This window comes from Coregonus clupeaformis, unplaced genomic scaffold, assembly GCF_020615455.1.
Source record: "Coregonus clupeaformis isolate EN_2021a unplaced genomic scaffold, ASM2061545v1 scaf2505, whole genome shotgun sequence".
Lineage (NCBI taxonomy): Eukaryota > Metazoa > Chordata > Actinopteri > Salmoniformes > Salmonidae > Coregonus > Coregonus clupeaformis.
The window spans coordinates 43,566-70,000 of record NW_025535959.1 but is presented as its reverse complement, the minus strand read 5'-3'; the positions used below and the strand labels follow the sequence as shown (position 1 = coordinate 70,000).

The 26,435-nt window shown below is 49.6% G+C and overlaps 1 protein-coding gene across 1 annotated transcript; it reads left to right on the top strand.

Annotated features, from left to right (window-relative positions):
* Positions 1-1,557: 1,557 nt before the first annotated feature.
* On the top strand, positions 1,558-24,760 carry xpot (exportin, tRNA (nuclear export receptor for tRNAs); the record flags this gene model as incomplete). Its single annotated transcript, XM_045219584.1, is given in 19 exon segments — positions 1,558-1,654; positions 3,489-3,657; positions 3,660-3,724; positions 4,590-4,628; positions 4,850-4,912; positions 5,287-5,411; positions 5,491-5,635; positions 5,752-5,871; positions 6,661-6,755; positions 8,253-8,322; positions 11,673-11,911; positions 14,427-14,712; positions 18,354-18,543; positions 18,859-18,975; positions 22,123-22,238; positions 22,350-22,397; positions 22,534-22,605; positions 22,721-22,777; positions 24,087-24,760. Coding segments are annotated over 19 exon segments (2,140 nt in total), but the record flags the coding sequence as incomplete, so codon positions are not given.
* Between the last annotated feature and the right edge of the window lie 1,675 nt (positions 24,761-26,435).

The following is a 26,435-nucleotide window of genomic DNA, read 5'->3' as shown; positions in this document are numbered from 1 at the left end:
CTACTACTACTACTAGAGTCATCTCTCTATTTCTCCATGCCGCTTCCTACACAGACATAGCCCCGCCCCTGTCACTCATGGAGCGCATTTGTCCTCGATCACAACACACTTGCGTTCAGTCTCTGCATGGTCAATGCAGCACATGCAACAATGTTGATGACAATGATGCTGTTTCCACTTTGCTTCTTTAATATAAATCCACGAGCGTTCTATAATTACACTATTAGTCTGTGTTTCTTACAGCTGCAACACCTAGTTTGTCTTTTCAGCAAGTTGGACCTAAATCTTGTTAGCTGCTAATCGCTAGCTAACTAGCTAATAAATGTTCTGAGTCCGAGCAAACGTAGTCTAATAAGTGTACTGAGTCAGACCAAACGTAGCTAGCTAATAAATGTACTGAGTCGACCAAACGAGCTAGCTATAAATGTACTGAGTCAGACCAAACGTAATTAGCTAATAAATGTACTGAGTCAGACCAAACGTAGCTAGCTAATAAATGTACTGAGTCAGACCAAACGTAGCTAGCTAATAAATGTACTGAGTCAGACCAAACGTAGCTAGCTAATAAATGTATGAGTCAGACCAAACGTAGCTAGCTAATAAATGTACTGAGTCAGACCAAACGTAGCTAGCTAATAAATGTACTGAGTCAGACCAAACGTAATTAGCTAATAAATGTACTGAGTCAGACCAAACGTAGCTAGCTAATAAATGTACTGAGTCAGACCAAACGTAGCTAGCTATAAAGCCTGGCACCAGTGATGGTGTTGACCTAAATCAGCATGTTGTTGGTGCAGCAGTATCTTCTAAATGAAAGAGGAATACGTAAAGCATGAATATGTTACCAACATAAAGTATCTAAGAGAGAACGTTCAATGTAGCCAAAGTTTATTGGGTCCCCTAGGAAACACTTACCAACACTCTGGTTCCTACCCTGTCACTATAACTCCTCTCTGTGCGTTTTCATTCGTTGTCATGTCAACACTGTATTCAAAATGGCCACTATTATATTCTAATTATAGAGTCAGAATAATCATTCCATTTCCATGATTCCAACAGTTCACCCAAGGGTCATATGAGAATAGAATGAACATTTTGTACAAAGAAAGTTAAACACGATAAAAGTCGCGAAATAGCGAAGTTGGGTTGAAACTCCTCTAAGGTGTCGTCCTTCTCTCGTCGGGCGCCATGAAGATCAGTGGTAGTTGTTTTGACGGTTTCAGGTTCATGAACCCGGAGACTAGATCAGATGACTGGTCCTGGACCGGTGTGTGTATGTGACCAGCGTGTTCCTTCTCCCTCCAGGTTTATGAACCCGGAGACTAGATCAGATGACTGGTCCTGGACCGGTGTGTGTGTGTGACCAGCGTGTTCCTTCTCCCTCCAGGTTTATGAACCCGGAGACTAGATCAGATGACTGGTCCTGGACCGGTGTGTGTGTGTGTGTGTGTGTGTGTGACCAGCGTGTTCCTTCTCCCTCCAGGTTCGTCAACCTGCTGCTGAGCCAGATGTCTGTGCAGGACCTGAGAGAGGAGGCATGTGACTGTCTGTTTGAGGGATTGTTAACAAAGGCATGGACCCCACAGACAAGACCAAGCTGGTTGAATCCCTCTGCCAGGTCCTGCAGTCTGCCGGCTTCTTCAATGTGGAGGAGGTAGGTGGACACACATTTATATAGTGCCTTCAGAAAGGATTCACACCCCTTCACCCTTTTTTTCATATTTTTGTGTTACAGCTTGAATTTCAAATGTTTTAAATTGGATTTTGTGCCACTGATCCACACACAAAATCCACCCCAAAAATGTCAAATTGGATGATTTTTTTTTTACAAAATTATACAAATTGATTCAAATGAAAATGTCTTGAGTCAATAAGTATTCAACCCCTTTGTTATGGCAAGTCTAAATAAGTTCAGGAGTAAAAATGTGCTTAACAAGTCACATAATAAGTTGCATGGACTCACTCTATGTGCAATAATAGTGTTTAACATGATTGTTTAATGACTACCTCATCTCTGTACCCCACACATACAATTATCTGTAAGGTCCCTCAGTCGAGCAGTGAATTTCAAACACAGATTCAACCACAAAGACCAGGGAGGTTTTCAAATGCCCCGCAAAGAAGGGCACCTACTGGTAGATGGGTAAAAAAAGCAGACATTGAATATCCGTTTGAGCATGGTGAAGTTATTAATTACACTTTGGATGGTGTATCAATACACCCAGTCACTACAAAGATACAGGCGTCCTTCCTAACTCAGTTGCCGGAGAGTAAGGAAACCGCTCAGGGATTTTCACCATGAGGCTAATGGTGACTTTAAAACAGTTACAGTTTAATGGCTGTGATAGTAGAAAACTGAGGATGGATCAACAACATTGTAGTTACTCCACAATACTAACCTAAATGACAGAGTGAAAAGAAGGACGTCTGTACAGAATACAAATATTCCAAAACATGCGTCCTGTTTGCAACAAGGCACTAAAGTGAAACTGCAAAAAATTTGACAAATAAATTAACTTTGTCCTGAATACAAAGTGTTATGTTTGGGGCAAATCCAACACATCACTGAGTACCACTCTTCATATTCTCACGCATGGTGGTTGCTGCATCATGTTATGGGTATGCTTGTGATCATCAAGGACTGGGGAGATTTTCAGGATAAAAAAAAAAAAAAAAAACTATGGAGCTAAGCACAGGAAAAATCCTAGAGGAAAACCTGGTTCAGTCTGCTTTCCACCAGACACTGGGAGACAAATTCACCCTTTCAGCAGGACAATAACCTAAAACACAAGGCCAAATGTACACTGGAGTTGCTCACCAAGAAGACAGTGAATGTTCCTGAGTGGCCGAGTTACAGTTTTGACTTAAATCGGCTTGAAAATCTATGGCAAGACTTGAAAATGGTTGTCTAGCAATGATCAACAACCAACTTGACAGAGCTTGAAGAATATAAAAAATAAATAAATATGCAAATATTGTACAATCCAGATGTGCAAAGCTCTTAGAGACTTACCCAGAAAGACTCCCAGCTGTAATCGCTGCCAAAGGTGATTCTATCATGTATTGAGTCAGGGGGTTGAGTAGTCAAGATACATTTTAGTGTTATATTTTTCATTAATAAAAATAAAAATAAAATCTTCCACTTTGACATTAGAGTAGATTGTTGAAAATACAATTAAATCCATTTTAATCCCAATTTGCAACACAACAAAATGTGGAAAAAATCAAGGGGTGTGAATATTTTCTGAAGGCACTGTACACACACACACACACACACACACCTCACACTCACACACACGACGGACGCACCACATAACACACACACACTGCTCCAGTCCGACAAAAAGGCCAAAGGGCCATTTCCTCTTCCTCCTCCTGACCTCCACTTCCTGAATGGATGTGAAAACTGTTTCCTGTTTTTGGTACCGAAATGGGCCCCAATGTTTCCTATATAGTGACACTGTGTCCTGTCTTGGCTCCATCACCAGGAGGAGGACGTGGACTTCCTGGCTAAGTTCTCCAGACTGGTTAATGGGATGGGCCAATCTCTGGTGCTGAGCTGGACCAAACTGGCCAAGGGGGCGCCGTGAAAGACGCCACGGAGAGCGCTGCGCGCGCTCGAGGCCAAGGTTCCGCTGCTCCTCCAGCTGTTGGTCCACGGGACGACGACATCTCGGCTAACGTCGTCGGGTTCTGCTACGACTACCTGCACATACTCAAACAGGTGAGAGCGGCTCCTATTTGCATGTCCATAGCTCCAGTGTTTACTTTGGGCAAGTCCCAAATGGCACCCTATTCTCTCTCTAGTGCACTACATTTTGACTAGAGCCCTATGGAAATATGGTACCCTAATCCCTATGGCACCTTATACCATCCAGGGCTCTGGGCAGAAGTTGTGCACTATGAAGGGGAATAGTGTCGTTTGGGACACAGTGTTTTTGCCGGCATCAGAGTGGAAGGAGAGGGAGCCGCTCTAGACTGTTGAGGTGTCTTTACCGGACAGGATGGAAACCATTTTTAAGAAATAGAATCTCTAGAACGGGCGTGGACTTGGGAGTCGCCCCCTCTGACCTCTTGTCGTGTTGACAAGCAATCCTCAATGGGGTCAGCGTGGCAGGGTAACATGACGTAAACTTTGTGTTCATCTGCTTCATCTTCCTAAAGGGCTCAGAGTGGCAGGGTACCATCGTCAGGGTAGGGAGAGGAGGACAGGAGGCCGTTGAAGAGTACTGGGAATCAGACAAGGTGGAGAGAACTGTCCACGCTAACTAACCCAAGACCCAATCATTATCATTACCCCTGACTATTGGTTTACAGCTTGGGGGGGGTCCAGGAAGAACCATCAATGAATTAGCTCTGCTAACTGTCCTAAATATTGTAAAATAACTTCATATTTTCAAGAAATATAGACTTGAAATTAGCATGGTATAATTGACTTTACAACCAACAACACATTGAAGTATGAGTGTGACGGTTTATCAAAGTTAGCTGGCAACCTATCCTGCTTTCTGGAACAACTTACTGCTTTGAATTGAAGGAATTATGGTTGTTTCATAATGAGAACATTCTGTTGTCTCTCTCCCTTCTAGTTCCCTCTGCTGACAGACCAACAGAAAACTAACGTTGAGGTGCGATTTCATCAAAAACTCTTTGGGCTGGTTTCCCAGACAGAGATTATGCCTTGTCCTGAACTAAAAAACAGAACATATTTTTTTTTATTCCAGGAATAGAATGAATCTGCTTCTGGGAAACCAACCACTAGCTTTTAAACCCTTTTCTAACGTTCCACCATCTTTCATCTTGTTACTAGACGTATCCAGTGTGTTGACTGCCCTCTCTGTTTCAACAGGCCATAATGTTGGCAGTCATGAAGAAACTGACTTATGATGAGGAGTACAACTTTGAGAATGAGGTAAAACTTTGTCTGAGTTTTTAAAATGTGGGGAAGTTGAAGAGCATTCTCATTCTCAGTTTCTCTCGCTCTCTCTCTCTCGCTGTCTGTCCATCTCTCTCTCCCTTCTCCCCCTTCTCTCTCTCATCTCTCCCCCCTCTTTCTCTCTATCCATCTCTCGCTCTCCCCCCTTCTCTCTCTTTTCCCTCTATCATTCTCTCTCGCTCTCTGTCCATCTCTCTCTCTGTCCATCTCTCTCTCTCTATCCATCTCGCTCTCCCCCCTTCTCTCTCTTTCTCTCTATCCATCTCTCTCTCCCCCCTCTTTCTCTCTCCCCCCTCTTCCTTTCTCTCCTTTCTGTGTTCTCTCTCTCTCTGTCTGTCTCTCTCTCTCAGGGGGAGGATGAAGCGATGTTTGTAGAGTACAGGAAACAGTTGAAGATGTTGTTGGATCGTCTGGCTCAGGTTTCTCCTGAACTGCTACTGGAAGCTGTGCGCAGGGTTTTCAACAGCACCATGCAGTAAGACTAACTTTACCCTCGAAAGAATGTTGGCAAGAAACTTGGCTGGACCCTAATGGCGTGCGTCTCTCTCTCTCAGGACGTGGCAGACGGCCCCCTTCATGGAGGTGGAGGTGGCCGTCCGGCTGCTCTACATGCTGGGAGAGGCTCTGCCTGCGTCTCACGGAGCTCACTTCTCTGGCGACACGGCCAAGACCTCGGCCCTGCAGGATATGATGAGAACGGTGAGTTACACCCAGCCAAGACAACCCAGGGTCCAGTCCACTAACGACCCCCTAACCCACAGGAAAGTTTATTTTTATGTCTGACACCATGTTTCTGTGTTCTCCTGTCCCCTCAGCTGGTCTCCTCTGGGCTCAGTGGGTACCAACACACCTCTGTGGCGCTGGAGTTCTTTGAGACGGTCGTTCGCTACGACAAGTTCTTCCTCGTGGAACCGCAGCACATTCCTAACGTCCTGGTGAGTAGTGCAGTCACCGAATCATCAATGAACTCTCTCTGTTTCGACCTTAACACAGTGTCCTCCCAGTGTTGAGGAGAGTAGAGGGAGAGAGTGTACCCTTGGATACTTGGGAACGGGGTTTGGTACCACCACAGTGTCCTCCCCAGTGTTGAGGAGAGTAGAGGGAGAGAGTGTACCCTTGGATACTTGGGAACGGGGTTTGGTACCACCACAGTGTCCTCCCCAGTGTTGAGGGAGAGCAGAGGGAGAGAGTGTACCCTTGGATACTTGGGAACGGGGTTTGGTACCACCACAGTGTCCTCCCAGTGTTGAGGAGAGTAGAGGGAGAGAGTGTACCCTTGGATACTTGGGAGCGGGTTTGGTACCACCACAGTGTCCTCCCAGTGTTGAGGAGAGTAGAGGGAGAGAGTGTACCCTTGGATACTTGGGAACGGGGTTTGGTACCACCACAGTGTCCTCCCAGTGTTGAGGAGAGTAGAGGGAGAGAGTGTACCCTTGGATACTTGGGAACGAGGTTTGGTACCACCACAGTGTCCTCCCAGTGTTGAGGAGAGCAGAGGGAGAGAGTGTACCCTTGGATACTTGGGAACGGGGTTTGGTACCACCACAGTGTCCTCCCAGTGTTGAGGAGAGTAGAGGGAGAGAGTGTACCCTTGGATACTTGGGAACGGGGTTTGGTACCACCACAGTGTCCTCCCAGTGTTGAGGAGAGTAGAGGGAGAGAGTGTACCCTTGGATACTTGGGAACGAGGTTTGGTACCACCACAGTGTTTCTGTGTTCTGTAGATGGCCTTTCTGGACCATCGAGGTCTGAGACACAGCAGTCCTAAGGTCCGCAGCAGAGTGGCTTACCTCTTCTCACGATTCGTCAAGACACTGCAGTAAGTCCAGCTCTACCAGTCACTAAGCACACGTTAGATGGAGTCCCAACTGGCCCCCTATTCCTATATAGTGCACTACTTTAGACCAGAGAATGGTACCCTATTCCTGTATAGTGCACTACTTTAGACCAGAGAATGGTACCCTATTCCCTATATAGTGCACTACTTTAGACCAGAGAATGGCACCTATTCCCTATATAGTGCACTACTTTAGACCAGAGAATGGTACCCTATTCCCTATATAGTGCACTACTTTAGACCAGAGAATGGCACCCTATTCCCTATATAGTGCACTACTTTAGACCAGAGAATGGCACCATATTCCCTATATAGTGCACTACTTTAGACCAGAGAATGGCACCCTATTCCCTATATAGTGCCCTACTTTAGACCAGAGAATGGCACCCTATTCCTATGTAGTGCACTACTTTAGACCAGAGAATGGCACCCTATTCCCTATATAGTGCACTACTTTAGACCAGAGAATGGCACCCTATTCCCTATATAGTGCACTACTTTAGACCAGAGAATGGCACCATATTCCCTATATAGTGCACTACTTTAGACCAGAGAATGGCACCCTATTCCCTATATAGTGCCCTACTTTAGACCAGAGAATGGCACCCTATTCCCTATGTAGTACTACTTTAGACCAGAGAATGGCACCCTATTCCCTATATAGTGCACTACTTTAGACCAGAGAATGGCACCCTATTCCCTATATAGTGCCCTACTTTAGACCAGAGAATGGCACCCTATTCCCTATGTAGTGCACTACTTTAGACCAGAGAATGGCACCCTATTCCCTATATAGTGCACTACTTTAGACCAGAGAATGGCACCATATTCCCCTATATAGTGCACTACTTTAGACCAGAGAATGGCACCCTATTCCCTATATAGAGCACTACTTTAGACCAGAGAATGGCACCCTATTCCCTATATAGTGCACTACTTTAGACCAGAGAATGGCACCCTATCCCCTATATAGTGCACTACTTTAGACCAGAGAATGGCACCTATTCCCTATATAGTGCACTACTTTAGACCAGAGAATGGCACCCTATTCCCTATATAGTGCACTACTTTAGACCAGAGAATGGCACCCTATTCCCTATATAGTGCACTACTTTAGACCAGAGAATGGCACCCTATTCCCTATATAGTGCACTACTTTAGACTAGAGAATGGCACCCTATTCCCTATATAGTGCACTACTTTAGACCAGAGAATGGTACCCTATTCCCTATATTGTGCACTACTTTAGACCAGAGAATGGCACCCTATTCACTATATAGTGCACTACTTTAGACCAGAGAATGGCACCCTATTCCCTATATAGTGCACTACTTTAGACCAGAGCTCTATGGGTCCTTGTTGTAGTGGATAGGCTGCCAGTTGGGACAGACCCAGTATTATCAGCAAACTCTGGTTGTACCACGTCATGGAGGTCAACACCAGGTCATCATTGACCCCAACCCTGTTCTCTGTTGACAGTAAACACATGAACTCCTTCGTTGAAGACATCCTGACCAGGATACAGGACCTGCTGGAGCTAGCGCCTCCTGTGAGTTAACTCTCCTCTCGTATACATGACCTTCTACACATGACCCTGTACAGACCTGCTGGAGGTAGGTCCTCCTGTGAGTTACCTCTCCTCTCGTATACATGACCCTCTACACATGACCCTGTACAGACCTGCTGGAGGTAGGTCCTCCTGTGAGTTAACTCTCCTCTCATATACATGACCCTCTACACATGACCCTGTACAGACCTGCTGGAGGTAGGTCCTCCTGTAAATTACCTCTCCTCTCATATACATGACCCTCTACACATGACCCTGTACAGACCTGCTGGAGGTAGGTCCTCCTGTAAATTACCTCTCCTCTCATATACATGACCCTCTACAGACTTGCTGGAGGTAGGTCCTCCTGTAAGTTACATTCATTCATTTCCAGGCAGGCTACTGAGTTTTATTTCCTAACTTGTTTCACGCTGTGGTTGCCAGGTGAGCTCGCTCATTCCACCCACAATGCCACTCAGCCAGGCAGGTACAGCACCGTCTGATTAGGCGCCGCCAAGCGTCCCGTCGATATGCCGGGAAAATGTCAATTCCATCCTGCTTTTTTATGCGTATGGAACATTTCTGGGATCTTTTATTTCAGCTCATGAAACCTGGGACCAACACTTTACATGTTGCGTTTTTTATATTGTTGTTCAGTATAGTTTAACCACCATTTTTTTTTACCACTACACCACTGGACCCAACTAACCGACACCGTGTAAGGTGCAAAAAATGCGTCCGACTTTGACATTGTGGGTGAATCGGCCCTGAAGAGCCACATGAACGGGGAAAGACAACGCTGCGAACTGCGCTGGCGCCACTTCTACATCTTTTTCTCTGCAACAACCTCCAGAGCTTTTTTTTTGCCAATCGCCTTCCATTCTCGGGGGCGCCCGCAATATTCCGCTTTAACAAGCGGCAGCCGTGCTCCTGCCGTTCTGGTGGCCGTTCACGTGCCCGTTTTCCTCACACAGCCCACACCGCCCGGCGACACTAACGCTGCCAGTCAGAAGCAAGACGCTGTTTCGTAGCCATTAAGTAGTAGATTCCCAAATGCCCAATAAAAAGTCACTTAAGCTGGAATTGTGTAGTAATGTGAATTGGAAATGTGTGTTCGCCAGTAGGCGTGTCCAAAACTCTGCTCATCACTACTCAAATTACATCATCAATCCTGATTTACCACTCCTGTATGTAGTCAATAAGTAGTGAAAGATGTATTATTGAGGAGAACTTGTAAGGTAGTGATGAATGGTAAGTTAGTTTGGGTTTTTTCATGAGTTGGTGGCGATATATACTGCCATCTGGTGGCGATATATACTGCCATCTGGTGGCGATATATACTGCCATCTGGTGGCGATATATACTGCCATCTGGTGGCGATATACTGCCATCTGGTGGCGATATACTGCCATCTGGTGGCGATATACTGCCATCTGGTGGCGATATATACTGCCATCTGGTGGCGACTAGAAACAATTGCATATTAGGAACTATTACAAATTGATTGTCCTTGAAAATAAATATTACTGTTTTGAAAAAGTACTGGAAAGTTGTTGATCTGACTTCCCACTGTCTGTACAAACCGTGAGCTAGATTCCCCTGTAAGTTACCTCTACTTTAGCTTCATCACATCACCATCCCATAATACCATGTATTCCCCTGTAGCTCAGTTGGTAGAGCATGGCGCTTGCAACGCCAGGGTTGTGGGTTCGATTCCCACGGGGGGACCAGTATGAAAAAAAATAAACAAATGTATGCACTCACTCTCTGGATAAGAGCGTCTGCTAAATGACTAAAATGTCAAATGTACCACAGACCAGACATTTTACCACCCACGTCTTCTCCTGCTTGGCCTGCACTTTTAATTCAAGTTATTGAAGTCGCCACCTGTTGCCATACCAAATAACTTCTCATGACCACAGTATAACATTTAACATGTTCCCCCAAGAGAACGGTTTCATACCATTACCCTCTACAGCTCTCTCTCTTCACTGACCTACCTTACCCTCTGTACATTACCCTCTACAGCACTCTCTCTTCACTGACCTACCTTACCCTCTGTACATTACCCTCTACAGCTCTCTCTCTCTTCACTGACCTACCTTACCCTCTGTACATTACCCTCTACAGCTCTCTCTCTTCACTGACCTACCTTACCCTCTGTACATTACCCTCTACAGCTCTCTCTCTCTCTCGCTCTTCACTGACCTACATTACCCTCTACAGCTCTCTCTCTTCACTGACCTACCTTACCCTCTGTACATTACCCGCTACAGCTCTCTCTCTCTCTCTCTTCACTGACCTACATTACCCTCTACAGCTCTCTCTCTCTTCACTGACCTACCTTACCCTCTACAGCTCTCTCTCTCTTCACTGACCTACATTACCCTCTACAGCTCTCTCTCTCTTCACTGACCTACCTTACCCTCTGTACATTACCCTCTACAGCTCTCTCTCTTCACTGACCTACCTTACCCTCTGTACATTACCCTCTACAGCTCTCTCTCTCTTCACTGACCTACCTTACCCTCTGTACATTACCCTCTACAGCTCTCTCTCTTCACTGACCTACCTTACCCTCTGTACATTACCCTCTACAGCTCTCTCTCTTCACTGACCTACCTTACCCTCTGTACATTACCCTCTACAGCTCTCTCTCTCTTCACTGACCTACCTTACCCTCTACAGCTCTCTCTCTCTTCACTGACCTTACCCTCTGTACATTACCCTCTACAGCTCTCTCTCTCTTCACTGACCTACCTTACCCTCTGTACATTACCCTCTACAGCTCTCTCTCTCTTCACTGACCTACCTTACCCTCTGTACATGACCCTCTACAGCTCTCTCTCTTCACTGACCTACCTTACCCTCTGTACATTACCCTCTACAGCTCTCTCTCTCTTCACTGACCTACCTTACCCTCTGTACATTACCCTCTACAGCTCTCTCTCTCTTCACTGACCTACCTTACCCTCTGTACATTACCCTCTACAGCTCTCTCTCTCTTCACTGACCTACCTTACCCTCTGTACATTACCCTCTACAGCTCTCTCTCTCTCTTCACTGACCTACCTTACCCTCTGTACATTACCCTCTACAGCTCTCTCTCTCTCTTCACTGACCTACCTTACCCTCTGTACATTACCCTCTACAGCTCTCTCTCTCTTCACTGACCTACCGTACCCTCTGTACATTACCCTCTACAGCTCTCTCTCTTCACTGACCTACCTTACCCTCTGTACATTACCCTCTACAGCTCTCTCTCTTCACTGACCTACCTTACCCTCTGTACATTACCCTCTACAGCTCTCTCTCTTCACTGACCTACCTTCCCCTCCCCATGTGTACCCCAGGATAACGGTTTCCCGGCGCTGCTGACCAGCGATGACCAGCTGTTTATGTTTGAGACGGCGGGGGTGTTGATTGTCCACGGAGAGAGTCCTGCCGAGAGGAAGCAGGCTCTGATGAGATCACTGCTGACCCCGCTGACCGACGCCTTCCGTCTGCTACTAGCCAAACTGGCCTCCGAGGGAGAGGAGGAGAGGCAGGCCGCACTGGCAGACTGTCTCAGTCACGCTGTCGGCTTCGCTAGGTAAATACACTAACCCAGGAGGAGAGGCAGGGTGCCCTGGCAGACTGTCTCAGTCACGCTGTCGGCTTCGCTAGGTAAATACACTAACCCAGGAGGAGAGGCAGGGTGCCCTGGCAGACTGTCTGTCACGCTGTTGGCTTCGCTAGGTAAATACACTAACCCAGGAGGAGAGGCAGGGTGCCCTGGCAGACTGTCTCAGTCACGCTGTCGGCTTCGCTAGGTAAATACACTAACCCAGGAGGAGAGGCAGGGTGCCCTGGCAGACTGTCTCAGTCACGCCTGTCGGCTTCGCTAGGTAAATACACTAACCCAGGAGGAGAGGCAGGGTGCCCTGGCAGACTGTCTCAGTCACGCTGTCGGCTTCGCTAGGTAAATACACTAACCCAGGAGGAGAGGCAGGGTGCCCTGGCAGACTGTCTCAGTCACGCTGTCGGCTTCGCTAGGTAAATACACTAACCCAGGAGGAGAGGCAGGGTGCCCTGGCAGACTGTCTCAGTCACGCTGTCGGCTTCGCTAGGTAAATACACTAACCCAGGAGGAGAGGCAGGGTGCCCTGGCAGACTGTCTCAGTCACGCTGTCGGCTTCGCTAGGTAAATACACTAACCCAGGAGGAGAGGCAGGGTGCCCTGGCAGACTGTCTCAGTCACGCTGTCGGCTTCGCTAGGTAAATACACTAACCCAGGAGGAGAGGCAGGGTGCCCTGGCAGACTGTCTCAGTCACGCTGTCGGCTTCGCTAGGTAAATACACTAACCCAGGAGGAGAGGCAGGGTGCCCTGGCAGACTGTCTCAGTCACGCTGTCGGCTTCGCTAGGTAAATACACTAACCCAGGAGGAGAGGCAGGGTGCCCTGGCAGACTGTCTCAGTCACGCTGTCGGCTTCGCTAGGTAAATACACTAACCCAGGAGGAGAGGCAGGCCGCACTGGAATACCTTTTTCACGATATACCGTTATTGATGCACGGACCGGTTTTTAGTTTTTACTTGCCCTGCTGTAACGGTATTTCAGTGTTTTGGTTTGTTAAATGTGATCCGTTACTCCGCCATGTGTAACGTCCATTTTTTTCTAGTTTGCTCCGCTACTTGAGTCTTCAGTCTCCGTGCTGCTTTCCACTCAGACCCAGCCCCACCTTTCTGTTGTTGTTGCTCAACCCCCCAGACCCCTACATGGTCAACGCAGAAATCTTTAATAGAAATCCACAAGCGTTCTATAATTACAATATTAGTTTGTGTTTCTGTCTGGAAACAGCTAGTTATGGCTAAATCGTGTTAGTCTCTAAATGCTAATCGCTAGTTGGCTAGCTAGCTAATAAATGTGCTGAGTCAGACCAAACGTAGCTAGCTAATAAATGTACTGAGTCAGACCAAACGTAGCTAGCTAATAAATGTACTGAGTCAGACCAAACGTAGCTAGCTAATAAATGTGCTGAGTCAGACCAAACGTAGCTAGCTAATAAATGTACTGAGTCAGACCAAACGTACCTAGCTAATAAATGTACTGAGTCAGACCAAACGTAGCTAGCTAATAAATGTACTGAGTCAGACCAAACGTAGCTAGCTAATAAATGTACTGAGTCAGACCAAACGTAGCTAGCTAATAAATGTACTGAGTCAGACCAAACGTAGCTAGCTATAAAGCCTGGTACCAGTGATGGTGTTGACCTAAATCAGCATGATGTTTGTGCAACAGTATCTTCTAAATCAAAGAGGAATACGCAAAGCATGAATATGTTACCAACATGAAGTATCTAAGAGAGAACGTTCAGTGTAGCCAAAGTTTATTGGGTCCCCTAGGAAACACTTACCAACACTCTGGTTCCTACCCTGTCACTATAACTCCTCCCTGGCGTTTTCATTCGTTGTCATGTCAACACTGTATTCAAACACTACATCTCTCCCCCCACCCGCCCCCGCCGTCTCTCTTTCTCCACCCCCCGCCCTCTCTCTCTCTCTCTACCCCCCCGCCCTCTCTCTACCCCCGCCTCTCTCTACCCCCCGCCCTCTCTCTACCCCCCGCCCTCTCTCTACCCCCCGCCCTCTCTCTACCCCCCGCCTCTCTCTCCCTCCCCGCCCTCTCTCTCTCCCCGCCCTCTCTCTCTCCCCGCCCCCTCTCTCTCCCGCCCCCTCTCTCTCCCCGCCCCCTCTCTCTCCCCGCCCCTCTCTCTCTCCCCACCCCCCCTCCCTCTCCCTCCCCACCCCGCCCCCTCTCCCTCCCCCACCCCCCGCCCCCCTCTCTCCCTCCCCACCCCCTCTCTCCCTCCCCGCCCCCTCTCTCCCTCCCCGCCCCTCTCTCCCTCCCCCGCCCCTCTCTCTCTCTCCACCCCCCGCCCCCTCTCTCTCTCTCCACCCCCCGCCCCTCTCTCTCTCTCACCCCCCGCCCTCTCTCTCTCCCCGCCCCCTCTCTCTCTTTCTCCACCCCCGCGCTCTGTCTCCCGCCCCCCCTCTCTCTCCCGCCCCCCCTCTCTCTCCCGCCCCCCCTCTCTCTCTTTCTCCACCCCCCCCTCTCCTCTCTCTAGTCGTACCAGTAAGGCTTTCAGCAACAAGCAGACAGTGAAGCAGTGTGGATGTTCTGAGGTCTACAGAGACTGCCTGCAGACCTTCCTGCCTGCACTGAGCTGTCCTGTCCAGAGGGGGTCGCTGCGTAGCGCTGTGCGCTCCTTCCTCCACCGCATGATCATCTGTCTAGAAGAAGAGGTCCTCCCCTTCGTCCCGGCTGCATCAGAACACATGCTGAAGGACTGCGAGGCCAAGGACCTGCAGGAGTTTATACCACTCATCAGCCAGATCACTGCCAAGTTCAAGGTAACCAGGGACCGGTTTTCTGGACAGATGGTCTATTCCTGGACCAAGGAGGAGCTCCATAGAAATAATGTTTTAGTCCAAGAAACCGGCCCTTAGAATATATCTATGGTAGGGACTGCAAACATGCCAGCTAAAAAAGCCAAGCTAAAAGTAGGGACAGTCTATGAAGAGCCCCCACTTCCCAGGACCAGGTGTCTCCTCCCCAGGACCAGGTGTTGATGCCTCTGGTCATGTCTCTCTCTCCTCCCCAGGACCAGGTGTTGATGCCTCTGGTCATGTCTCTCTCTCCTCCCCAGGACCAGGTGTCTCCTCCCCAGGACCAGGTGTTGATGCCTCTGGTCATGTCTCTCTCTCCTCCCCAGGACCAGGTGTTGATGCCTCTGGTCATGTCTCTCTCTCCTCCCCAGGACCAGGTGTCTCCTCCCCAGGACCAGGTGTTGATGCCTCTGGTCATGTCTCTCTCTCCTCCCCAGGACCAGGTGTTCATGCCTCTGGTCATGTCTCTCTCTCCTCCCCAGGACCAGGTGTCTCCTCCCCAGGACCAGGTGTTGATGCCTCTGGTCATGTCTCTCTCTCCTCCCCAGGACCAGGTGTTGATGCCTCTGGTCATGTCTCTCTCTCCTCCCCAGGACCAGGTGTTGATGCCTCTGGTCATGTCTCTCTCTCCTCCCCAGGACCAGGTGTCTCCTCCCCAGGACCAGGTGTTGATGCCTCTGGTCATGTCTCTCTCTCCTCCCCAGGACCAGGTGTTCATGCCTCTGGTCATGTCTCTCTCTCCTCCCCAGGACCAGGTGTTCATGCCTCTGGTCATGTCTCTCTCTCCTTCCCAGGACCAGGTGTTCATGCCTCTGGTCATGTCTCTCTCTCCTCCCCAGGACCAGGTGTCTCCTCCCCAGGACCAGGTGTTCATGCCTCTGGTCATGTCTCTCTCTCCTCCCCAGGACCAGGTGTCTCCTCCCCAGGACCAGGTGTTGATGCCTCTGGTCATGTCTCTCTCTCCTCCCCAGGACCAGGTGTTCATGCCTCTGGTCATGTCTCTCTCTCTCCTCCCCAGGACCAGGTGTTCATGCCTCTGGTCATGTCTCTCTCTCCTCCCCAGGACCAGGTGTCTCCTCCCCAGGACCAGGTGTTGATGCCTCTGGTCATGTCTCTCTCTCCTCCCCAGGACCAGGTGTTGATGCCTCTGGTCATGTCTCTCTCTCCTCCCCAGGACCAGGTGTCTCCTCCCCAGGACCAGGTGTTCATGCCTCTGGTCATGTCTCTCTCTCCTCCCCAGGACCAGGTGTTGATGCCTCTGGTCATGTCTCTCTCTCCTCCCCAGGACCAGGTGTTGATGCCTCTGGTCATGTCTCTCTCTCCTCCCCAGGACCAGGTGTTGATGCCTCTGGTCATGTCTCTCTCTCCTCCCCAGGACCAGGTGTTCATGCCTCTGGTCATGTCTCTCTCTCCTCCCCAGGACCAGGTGTCTCCTCCCCAGGACCAGGTGTTCATGCCTCTGGTCATGTCTCTCTCTCCTCCCCAGGACCAGGTGTTGATGCCTCTGGTCATGTCTCTCTCTCCTCCCCAGGACCAGGTGTTGATGCCTCTGGTCATGTCTCTCTCTCCTCCCCAGGACCAGGTGTCTCCTCCCCAGGACCAGGTGTTGATGCCTCTGGTCATGTCTCTCTCTCCTCTCCAGGACCAGGTGTTGATGCCTCTGGTCATGTCTCTCTCTCCTCCCCAGGACCAGGTGTCTCCTCCCCAGGACCAGGTGTTGATGCCTCTGGTCATGTCTCTCTCTCCTCCCCAGGACCAGGTGTTGATGCCTCTGGTCATGTCTCTCTCTCCTCCCCAGGACCAGGTGTTGATGCCTCTGGTCATGTCTCTCTCTCCTCCCCAGGACCAGGTGTTGATGCCTCTGGTCATGTCTCTCTCTCCTCCCCAGGACCAGGTGTTGATGCCTCTGGTCATGTCTCTCTCTCCTCCCCAGGACCAGGTGTTGATGCCTCTGGTCATGTCTCTCTCTCCTCCCCAGGACCAGGTGTTGATGCCTCTGGTCATGTCTCTCTCTCCTCCCCAGGACCAGGTGTTGATGCCTCTGGTCATGTCTCTCTCTCCTCCCCAGGACCAGGTGTCTCCTTCCCAGGACCAGGTGTCTCCTCCCCAGGACCAGGTGTTGATGCCTCTGGTCATGTCTCTCTCTCCTCCCCAGGACCAGGTGTTGATGCCTCTGGTCATGTCTCTCTCTCCTCCCCAGGACCAGGTGTTGATGCCTCTGGTCATGTCTCTCTCTCCTCCCCAGGACCAGGTGTTCATGCCTCTGGTCATGTCTCTCTCTCCTCCCCAGGACCAGGTGTCTCCTCCCCAGGACCAGGTGTTGATGCCTCTGGTCATGTCTCGCTCTCCTCCCCAGGACCAGGTGTTCATGCCTCTGGTCATGTCTCTCTCGCCTCCCCAGGACCAGGTGTCTCCTCCCCAGGACCAGGTGTTGATGCCTCTGGTCATGTCTCTCTCTCCTCCCCAGGACCAGGTGTCTCCTCCCCAGGACCAGGTGTTGATGCCTCTGGTCATGTCTCTCTCCTCCCCAGGACCAGGTGTCTCCTCCCCAGGACCAGGTGTTGATGCCTCTGGTCATGTCTCTCTCTCCTCCCCAGGACCAGGTGTTGATGCCTCTGGTCATGTCTCTCTCTCCTCCCCAGGACCAGGTGTTCATGCCTCTGGTCATGTCTCTCTCTCCTCCCCAGGACCAGGTGTTGATGCCTCTGGTCATGTCTCTCTCTCCTCCCCAGGACCAGGTGTCTCCTCCCCAGGACCAGGTGTTGATGCCTGTGGTCATGTCTCTCTCTCCTCCCCAGGACCAGGTGTTCATGCCTCTGGTCATGTCTCTCTCTCCTCCCCAGGACCAGGTGTTGATGCCTCTGGTCATGTCTCTCTCTCCTTCCCAGAACCAGGTGTCTCCTCCCCAAGACCAGGTGTTGATGCCTCTGGTCATGTCTCTCTCTTCTCCCCAGGACCAGGTGTCTCCTCCCCAGGACCAGGTGTTGATGCCTCTGGTCATGTCTCTCTCTCCTCCCCAGGACCAGGTGTCTCCTCCCCAGGACCAGGTGTTCATGCCTCTGGTCATGTCTCTCTCTCCTCCCCAGGACCAGGTGTTGATGCCTCTGGTCATGTCTCTCTCTCCTCCCCAGGACCAGGTGTTCATGCCTCTGGTCATGTCTCTCTCTCTCCTCCCCAGGACCAGGTGTTGATGCCTCTGGTCATGTCTCTCTCTCCCTCCCCAGGACCAGGTGTTCATGCCTCTGGTCATGTCTCTCTCTCCTCCCCAGGACCAGGTGTCTCCCCCCAGGACCAGGTGTCTCATGCCTCTGGTCATGTCTCTCTCTCCTCCCCAGGACCAGGTGTTGATGCCTCTGGTCATGTCTCTCTCTCCTCCCCAGGACCAGGTGTTCATGCCTCTGGTCATGTCTCTCTCTCCTCCCCAGGACCAGGTGTTCATGCCTCTGGTCATGTCTCTCTCTCCTTCCCAGGACCAGGTGTTCATGCCTCTGGTCATGTCTCTCTCTCCTCCCCAGGACCAGGTGTTGATGCCTCTGGTCATGTCTCTCTCTCCTCCCCAGGACCAGGTGTTCATGCCTCTGGTCATGTCTCTCTCTCCTCCCCAGGACCAGGTCTCCCCGTTCCTTCAGCAGGTGTTCATGCCTCTGGTCCTGGCCATCTTTGAGGTGTTGTGTCGGCCTGCTGAGGACAACGACCAGGCAGCAGCCCTGGAGAAACAGATGTTACGGAGGAGCTACTTTACCTTCATACAGACTATAGCCTCCAGTGGGATGAACGAAGTCATGGCCAACCAGGGTGAGTAGTGGGGGGAGGGGGGAGTTCCTCCGGGTTCTAAGTGTGTGTGGTTCCTCCGGGTTCTAAGTGTGTGTGGTTCCTCAGGGTTCTAAGTGTGTGTATTGTGTGGTTCCTCCGGGTTCTAAGTGTGTGTATTGTGTGGTTCCTCCGGGTTCTAAGTGTGTATTGTGTGGTTCCTCCGGGTTCTAAGTGTGTGTGTGTGTGTGTTATGTACCCAGGTGTTGATAACATTAAGTGTGTGTGGTGTGATTCCTCCGCTATAAATGTTTCTGTTGTGTGGTTCTCCAGGGTTCTCACTGTGTGGTTCCTCCCCAGGTGTTGAGAACATCGAGCGGGTTCTGTTCACCATCATCCAGGGAGCAGTAGACTTCCCCGACCCGATCGCCCAGAAGACATGCTTCATCATCCTTTCCAAGCTGGTGGAACTCTGGGGTAAGAAAAACATGAAAACGTGACTCCTTTTTTCCTCCGTAGACAGACGTATACATCCCCCTGTCTGCTGTTGGTCCCAAGACAGCCGTATACATCCACCTCTCTGCTGCTGTTGGTCCCAAGACAGCCGTATACATCCCCCTGTCTGCTGTTGGTCCCAAGACAGCCGTATACATCCCCCTGTCTGCTGCTGTTGGTCCCAAGACAGCCGTATACATCCCCCTGTCTGCTGCTGTTGGTCCCAAGACAGCCGTATACATCCCCCTGTCTGCTGTTGGTCCCAAGACAGCCGTATACATCCCCCTGTCTGCTGTTGGTCCCAAGACAGCCGTATACATCCCCCCTGTCTGCTGTTGGTCCCAAGACAGCCGTATACATCCCCCTGTCTGCTGCTGTTGGTCCCAAGACAGCCGTATACATCCCCCTGTCTGCTGCTGTTGGTCCCAAGACAGCCGTATACATCCACCTGTCTGCTGTTGTTGGTCCCAAGACAGCCGTATACATCCCTGTCTGCTGTTGGTCCCAAGACAGCCGTATACATCCCCCTGTCTGCTGTTGGTCCCAAGACAGCCGTATACATCCCCCTGTCTGCTGTTGGTCCCAAGACAGCCGTATACATCCCCCTGTCTGCTGCTGTTGGTCCCAAGACAGCCGTATACATCCCCTGTCTGCTGCTGTTGGTCCCAAGACAGCCGTATACATCCCCCTGTCTGCTGTTGTTGGTCCCAAGACAGCCGTATACATCCCCCTGTCTGCTGTTGGTCCCAAGACAGCCGTATACATCCCCCTGTCTGCTGTTGTTGGTCCCAAGACAGCCGTATACATCCCCCTGTCTGCTGTTGTTGGTCCCAAGACAGCCGTATACATCCCCCTGTCTGCTGTTGGTCCCAAGACAGCCGTATACATCCCCCTGTCTGCTGCTGTTGGTCCCAAGACAGCCGTATACATCCCCCTGTCTGCTGTTGGTCCCAAGACAGCCGTATACATCCCCCTGTCTGCTGTTGGTCCCAAGACAGCCGTATACATCCCCCTGTCTGCTGTTGGTCCCAAGACAGCCGTATACATCCCCCTGTCTGCTGTTGGTCCCAAGACAGCCGTATACATCCCCCTGTCTGCTGCTGTTGGTCCCAAGACAGCCGTATACATCCCCCTGTCTGCTGTTGGTCCCAAGACAGCCGTATACATCCCCCTGTCTGCTGCTGTTGGTCCCAAGACAGCCGTATACATCCCCCTGTCTGCTGCTGTTGGTCCCAAGACAGCCGTATACATCCCCCTGTCTGCTGCTGTTGGTCCCAAGACAGCCGTATACATCCCCCTGTCTGCTGTTGGTCCCAAGACAGCCGTATACATCCCCCTGTCTGCTGTTGGTCCCAAGACAGCCGTATACATCCCCCTGTCTGCTGTTGTTGGTCCCAAGACAGCCGTATACATCCACCTGTCTGCTGTTGTTGGTCCCAAGACAGCCGTATACATCCCCCTGTCTGCTGTTGGTCCCAAGACAGCCGTATACATCCACCTGTCTGCTGTTGGTCCCAAGACAGCCGTATACATCCCCCTGTCTGCTGTTGTTGGTCCCAAGACAGCCGTATACATCCCCCTGTCTGCTGTTGTGTCCCAAGACAGCCGTATACATCCCCCTGTCTGCTGTTGGTCCCAAGACAGCCGTATACATCCACCTGTCTGCTGTTGGTCCCAAGACAGCCGTATACATCCCCCTGTCTGCTGTTGTTGTCCCAAGACAGCCGTATACATCCCACCTGTCTGCTGCTGTTGGTCCCAAGACAGCCGTATACATCCCCTGTCTGCTGTTGTTGGTCCCAAGACAGCCGTATACATCCCCCTGTCTGCTGCTGTTGGTCCCAAGACAGCCGTATACATCCCCCTGTCTGCTGTTGGTCCCAAGACAGCCGTATACATCCACCTGTCTGCTGTTGGTCCCAAGACAGCCGTATACATCCCCCTGTCTGCTGTTGGTCCCAAGACAGCCGTATACATCCCCCTGTCTGCTGTTGGTCCCAAGACAGCCGTATACATCCCCCTGTCTGTTGTTGGTCCCAAGACAGAAAGGGTCCTTTGAGCCAGATAGGAGGAATTGCTCTGGAAACATGACCGGCAGATATTAGTTCAATGTTTCTGCCTTGGACTGGGGTGTATTCACTAGAAACCAAACGGGCTGGGACCATTGCTGAATTTGTCCAAATAGAAAAACTATTGTTTTCGTTGCAAAACATTTTTGCTATGGTTTGCTACAGTGTGCACTAATGAATACACCCATGGTGTTAGTTAAATGTTTTGATCTTGGACTGATGATTGTTGTTTAATGAATACACCCATGGTGTTAGTTAAACTCTTAAGGAACAAACCCTTTTTTTCAATTTTTGCCTAAAATGACATACCCAAATCTAACTGCCTGTAGCTCAGGACCTGAAGCAAGGATATGCATATTCTAGATACCATTTCAAAGGAAACACTTTGAAGTTGGTGGAAATGTGAAATTAATGTAGGAGAATATAACACATTAGATCTGGTAAAAGACAATACAAACAAAAACGTGTTTTCTATGAATAAATAAAATTAAGTGTTCCATCGTCTTTGAAATGCAAGAGAAAGGCCACAATATAATATTGCATTTTAGGCGCAATTTAGATTCTGGCCACTAGATGGCAGCATTGTGTAACTTTCACACATCTAGATGGCCGGGCGGGGTGGGTGTGGAGCCAGAGACAGCAGGGGTTCAAACTGTAGAACCCAGTTCCTACATTTGAATATAAAAATGGATTTTATCAAACAAAACTATGCTACATTTTATCTCTGGGACCCTTAGGATGACAAATCAGAGCAAGACTACTGAATGCAAGTACATTATTTACCTTCAGAGGTGAATGTATCAAACCAGTTGCCGTGATAAGTTTTTCACTGTAAAAGCTACTGTAAATTGGACAGTGCAGTTAGATTAACAAGAATTTAAGCTTTCTGCCCATATAAGACATGTCTATGTCCTGGAAAGTTTGCTGTTACTTACAACAGTCATGCTAATCACATTAGCGCACGTTAGCTCAACCGTCCCGTATACGGGACACAGATCCCGTAGAGGTTATAGGTTTTGATCTTGGACTGATGATTGTTGTTTGCCTGTTTGTCCTTCAGGAGGTAAAGACGGTATGGTTGGGTTTCCAGACTTCATCTATAAACACATAGTCCCAGCATGCTTCCTGGCTCCCCTCAAACCATCCTTTGATCTCACAGACGCTCAGACCGTCCTGGTGAGTACCTGGAACCAGATTTTTATCAGAGACACAATATCCCTCTACATCTATAAACGGAAGTTTGACTCATTTGACAAAACAAAACTCAAAACTTTTTCTGTATTTCAGACGTTGTCAGAGTGTGCGCTCACGTTGAAAATGATTCATCTCAAAAGGGTAAAGCTTCACTTTTGGTTTCTTAGTCTTCACAATGCTCGACTTGTTGAGAACTTGATTTAACTTAAACCTTGGACCTTATATGGATGACATCATGGTGTTTGTCATGTCATGTTTTGTACTTCCTGGTCTGCAGGGTCCAGAGTTTATCCAGTACCTCCAACAGCAGTACCTGCCTTCTCTACAGGTGTCACCGGAAATCACACAGGTACCACTGTCGCATAAGCCAATCAAATCACAGCTGAATCGAGCACACGCACACACGCACGTTGTTCAGGAAATGTACCTCTTCTAGTTCTGTAACTCACTTCCTCCTCTCACAGGAACTGTGCCAAGTGCTTCAGCAGCCAGACGTCAAAGTCCTCAAAAACTACATTAAGGTACGTTGTCAGCTGGTTGTTGCCTTAACACCTTTAGAAACAGTTCCACTCAGTAGGCCACGTCTTGGTACTAGCAACCTAAAACTGTTTCCTCCACTCAGTAGGCCACGTCTTGGTACTAGCAACCTAAAACTGTTTCCTCCACTCAGTAGGCCACGTCTTGGTACTAGCAACCTAAAACTGTTTCCTCCACTCAGCAGGCCACGTCTTGGTACTAGCAACCTAAAACTGTTTCCTCCACTCAGGCAGGCCACGTCTAGCAACCAAAACTGTTTCCTCCACTCAGCAGGCCACGTCTTGGTACTAGCAACCTAAAACTGTTTCCTCCACTCAGCAGGCCACGTCTTGGTACTAGCAACCTAAAACTGTTTCCTCCACTCAGCAGGCCACGTCTTGGTACTAGCAACCTAAAACTGTTTCTCCACTCAGCAGGCCACGTCTTGGTACTAGCAACCTAAAACTGTTTCCTCCACTCAGCAGGCCACGTCTTGGTACTAGCAACCTAAAACTGTTTCCTCCACTCAGCAGGCCACGTCTTGGTACTAGCAACCTAAAACTGTTTCCTCCACTCAGCAGGCCACGTCTTGGTACTAGCAACCTAAAACTGTTTCCTCCACTCAGCAGGCCACGTCTTGGTACTAGCAACCTAAAACTGTTTCCTCCACTCAGCAGGCCACGTCTTGGTACTAGCAACCTAAAACTGTTTCCTCCACTCAGCAGGCCACGTCTTGGTACTAGCAACCTAAAACTGTTTCCTCCACTCAGCAGGCCACGTCTTGGTACTAGCAACCTAAAACTGTTTCCTCCACTCAGCAGGCCACGTCTTGGTACTAGCAACCTAAAACTGTTTCCTCCACTCAGCAGGCCACGTCTTGGTACTAGCAACCTAAAACTGTTTCCTCCACTCAGCAGGCCACGTCTTGGTACTAGCAACCTAAAACTGTTTCCTCCACTCAGCAGGCCACGTCTTGGTACTAGCAACCTAAAACTGTTTCCTCCACTCAGCAGGCCACGTCTTGGTACTAGCAACCTAAAACTGTTTCCTCCACTCAGCAGGCCACGTCTTGGTACTAGCAACCTAAAACTGTTTCCTCCACTCAGCAGGCCACGTCTTGGTACTAGCAACCTAAAACTGTTTCCTACACTCAGTAGGCCACGTCTAGATACTAGCAATAACAGAACATCTGACAAGATTCTCTCTGTCTCTCTCTCTGTGTCTCTCTCTCTGTCTCCGTCTCTGTCTGTGTCTCTCTCTCGCTCTGTCTCTCTCTCTGTCTCCCTGTCTCTGTGTCTCTCTCTCTCTCCACAGGCTTTCTTTCAGCGAGCCAAACTGTAAATAAGAACCCAATTGGAAGGATTGAGAGAGGACACTGGAAACTAAGAGAAGACTGGTAGTGAGATAGGACCACTCACTACGGACAGACGGACAGAGAGAGCTTAAAGACGGAGAGCTTAGCATAGGAGCGGCCTTAGCACTTCTGAAGGTGACTGCATAACCCCGCCCATCCTGTCCACGTGGGAGGGAACGGAGCCAAGAACACCAGTGGTCAAGGAGGCTTTCACCGGGGTGACCACACCCCCTCCGCTGATCCAGGCCCAATCAGGGACGTGCTCTCCGTCTGGGGTGGCACCCTGGTCAGGTGACGATGTGATCGCTTGGATTCTCTGCAATACAGGAAGTAAACTAGAGTATAGAGGGAGGGGTTATGGAACGGGACTTCCGTATTAGTATCCATGAGCAAGTCTGAAGCCTCATCTTTCCTTTTGCCTACTTTTAAAAAAATGTTTTGGTAATGAGCTAACAATGACCCGAACTTAAGAATCTAATGATTAGGATTTATTTATTAGTTTAAAAAGAACGAGTTTTTTTTTTTTAGGTCTCCAAGATGTTTTTCATTTGAGTGGTTGTGTTGGACGTGGAGGTCTGTTTCTCTTTGCCCTGTGAATGAATTGATGGAACAAATAAAAAAAGGGCCGGCTTGATATTTTTCTAGATTTTTATGTTGTGGAAGGATGTCTTTTTTTTTTTTTTGAAGTGACTTACAGTGGATGACATGCTCCTGGTATATACACTGCTCAAAAAAATAAAGGGAACACTTAAATAACACAATGTAACTCCAAGTCAATCACACTTCTGTGAAATCAAACTGTCCACTTAGGAAGCAACACTGATTGACAATACATTTCACATGCTGTTGTGCAAATGGAATAGACAACAGGTGGAAATTATAGGCAATTAGCAAGACACCCCCCAATAAAGGACTGGTTTTGCAGTTGGTGACCACAGACCACTTCTCAGTTCCTATGCTTCCTGGCTGATGTTTTGGTCACTTTTGAATGCTGGCGGTGCTTTCACTCTAGTGGTAGCATGAGACGGAGTCTACAACCCACACAAGTGGCTCAGGTAGTGCAGCTCATCCAGGATGGCACATTATTGCGAGCTGTGGCAAGAAGGTTTGCTGTGTCTGTCAGCGTAGTGTCCAGAGCATGGAGGCGCTACCAGGAGACAGGCCAGTACATCAGGAGACGTGGAGGAGGCCGTAGGAGGGCAACAACCCAGCAGCAGGACTGCTACCTCCGCCTTTGTGCAAGGAGGAGCAGGAGGAGCACTGCCAGAGCCCTGCAAAATGACCTCCAGCAGGCCACAAATGTGCATGTGTCTGCTCAAACGGTCAGAAACAGACTCCATGAGGGTGGTATGAGGGCCCGACGTCCACAGGTGGGGGTTGTGCTTACAGCCCAACACCGTGCAGGACGTTTGGCATTTGCCAGAGAACACCAAGATTGGCAAATTCGCCACTGGCGCCCTGTGCCCTTCACAGATGAAAGCAGGTTCACACTGAGCACATGTGACAGAGTCTGGAGACGCCGTGGAGAACGTTCTGCTGCCTGCAACATCCTCCAGCATGACCGGTTTGGCGGTGGGTCAGTCATGGTGTGGGGTGGCATTTCTTTGGGGGGCCGCACAGCCCTCCATGGGCTCACCAGAGGTAGCATGACTGCCATTAGGTACCGAGATGAGATCCTCAGACCCCTTGTGAGACCATATGCTGGTGCGGTTGGCCCTGGGTTCCTCCTAATGCAAGACAATGCTAGACCTCATGTGGCTGGAGTGTGTCAGCAGTTCCTGCAAGAGGAAGGCATTGATGCTATGGACTGGCCCGCCCGTTCCCCAGACCTGAATCCAATTGAGCACATCTGGGACATCATGTCTCGCTCCATCCACCAACGCCACGTTGCACCACAGACTGTCCAGGAGTTGGCGGATGCTTTAGTCCAGGTCTGGGAGGAGATCCCTCAGGAGACCACCCGCCACCTCATCAGGAGCATGCCCAGGCGTTGTAGGGAGGTCATACAGGCACGTGGAGGCCACACACACTACTGAGCCTCATTTTGACTTGTTTTAAGGACATTACATCAAAGTTGGATCAGCCTTTAGTGTGGTTTTCCACTTTAATTTTGAGGGTGACTCCAAATCCAGACCTCCATGGGTTGATAAATTTGATTTCCATTGATAATTTTTGTGTGATTTTGTTGTCAGCACATTCAACTATGTAAAGAAAAAAGTATTTAATAAGATTATTTCATTCATTCAGATCTAGGATGTGTTATTTTAGTGTTCCCTTTATTTTTTTGAGCAGTGTATTTACTTGGCCTT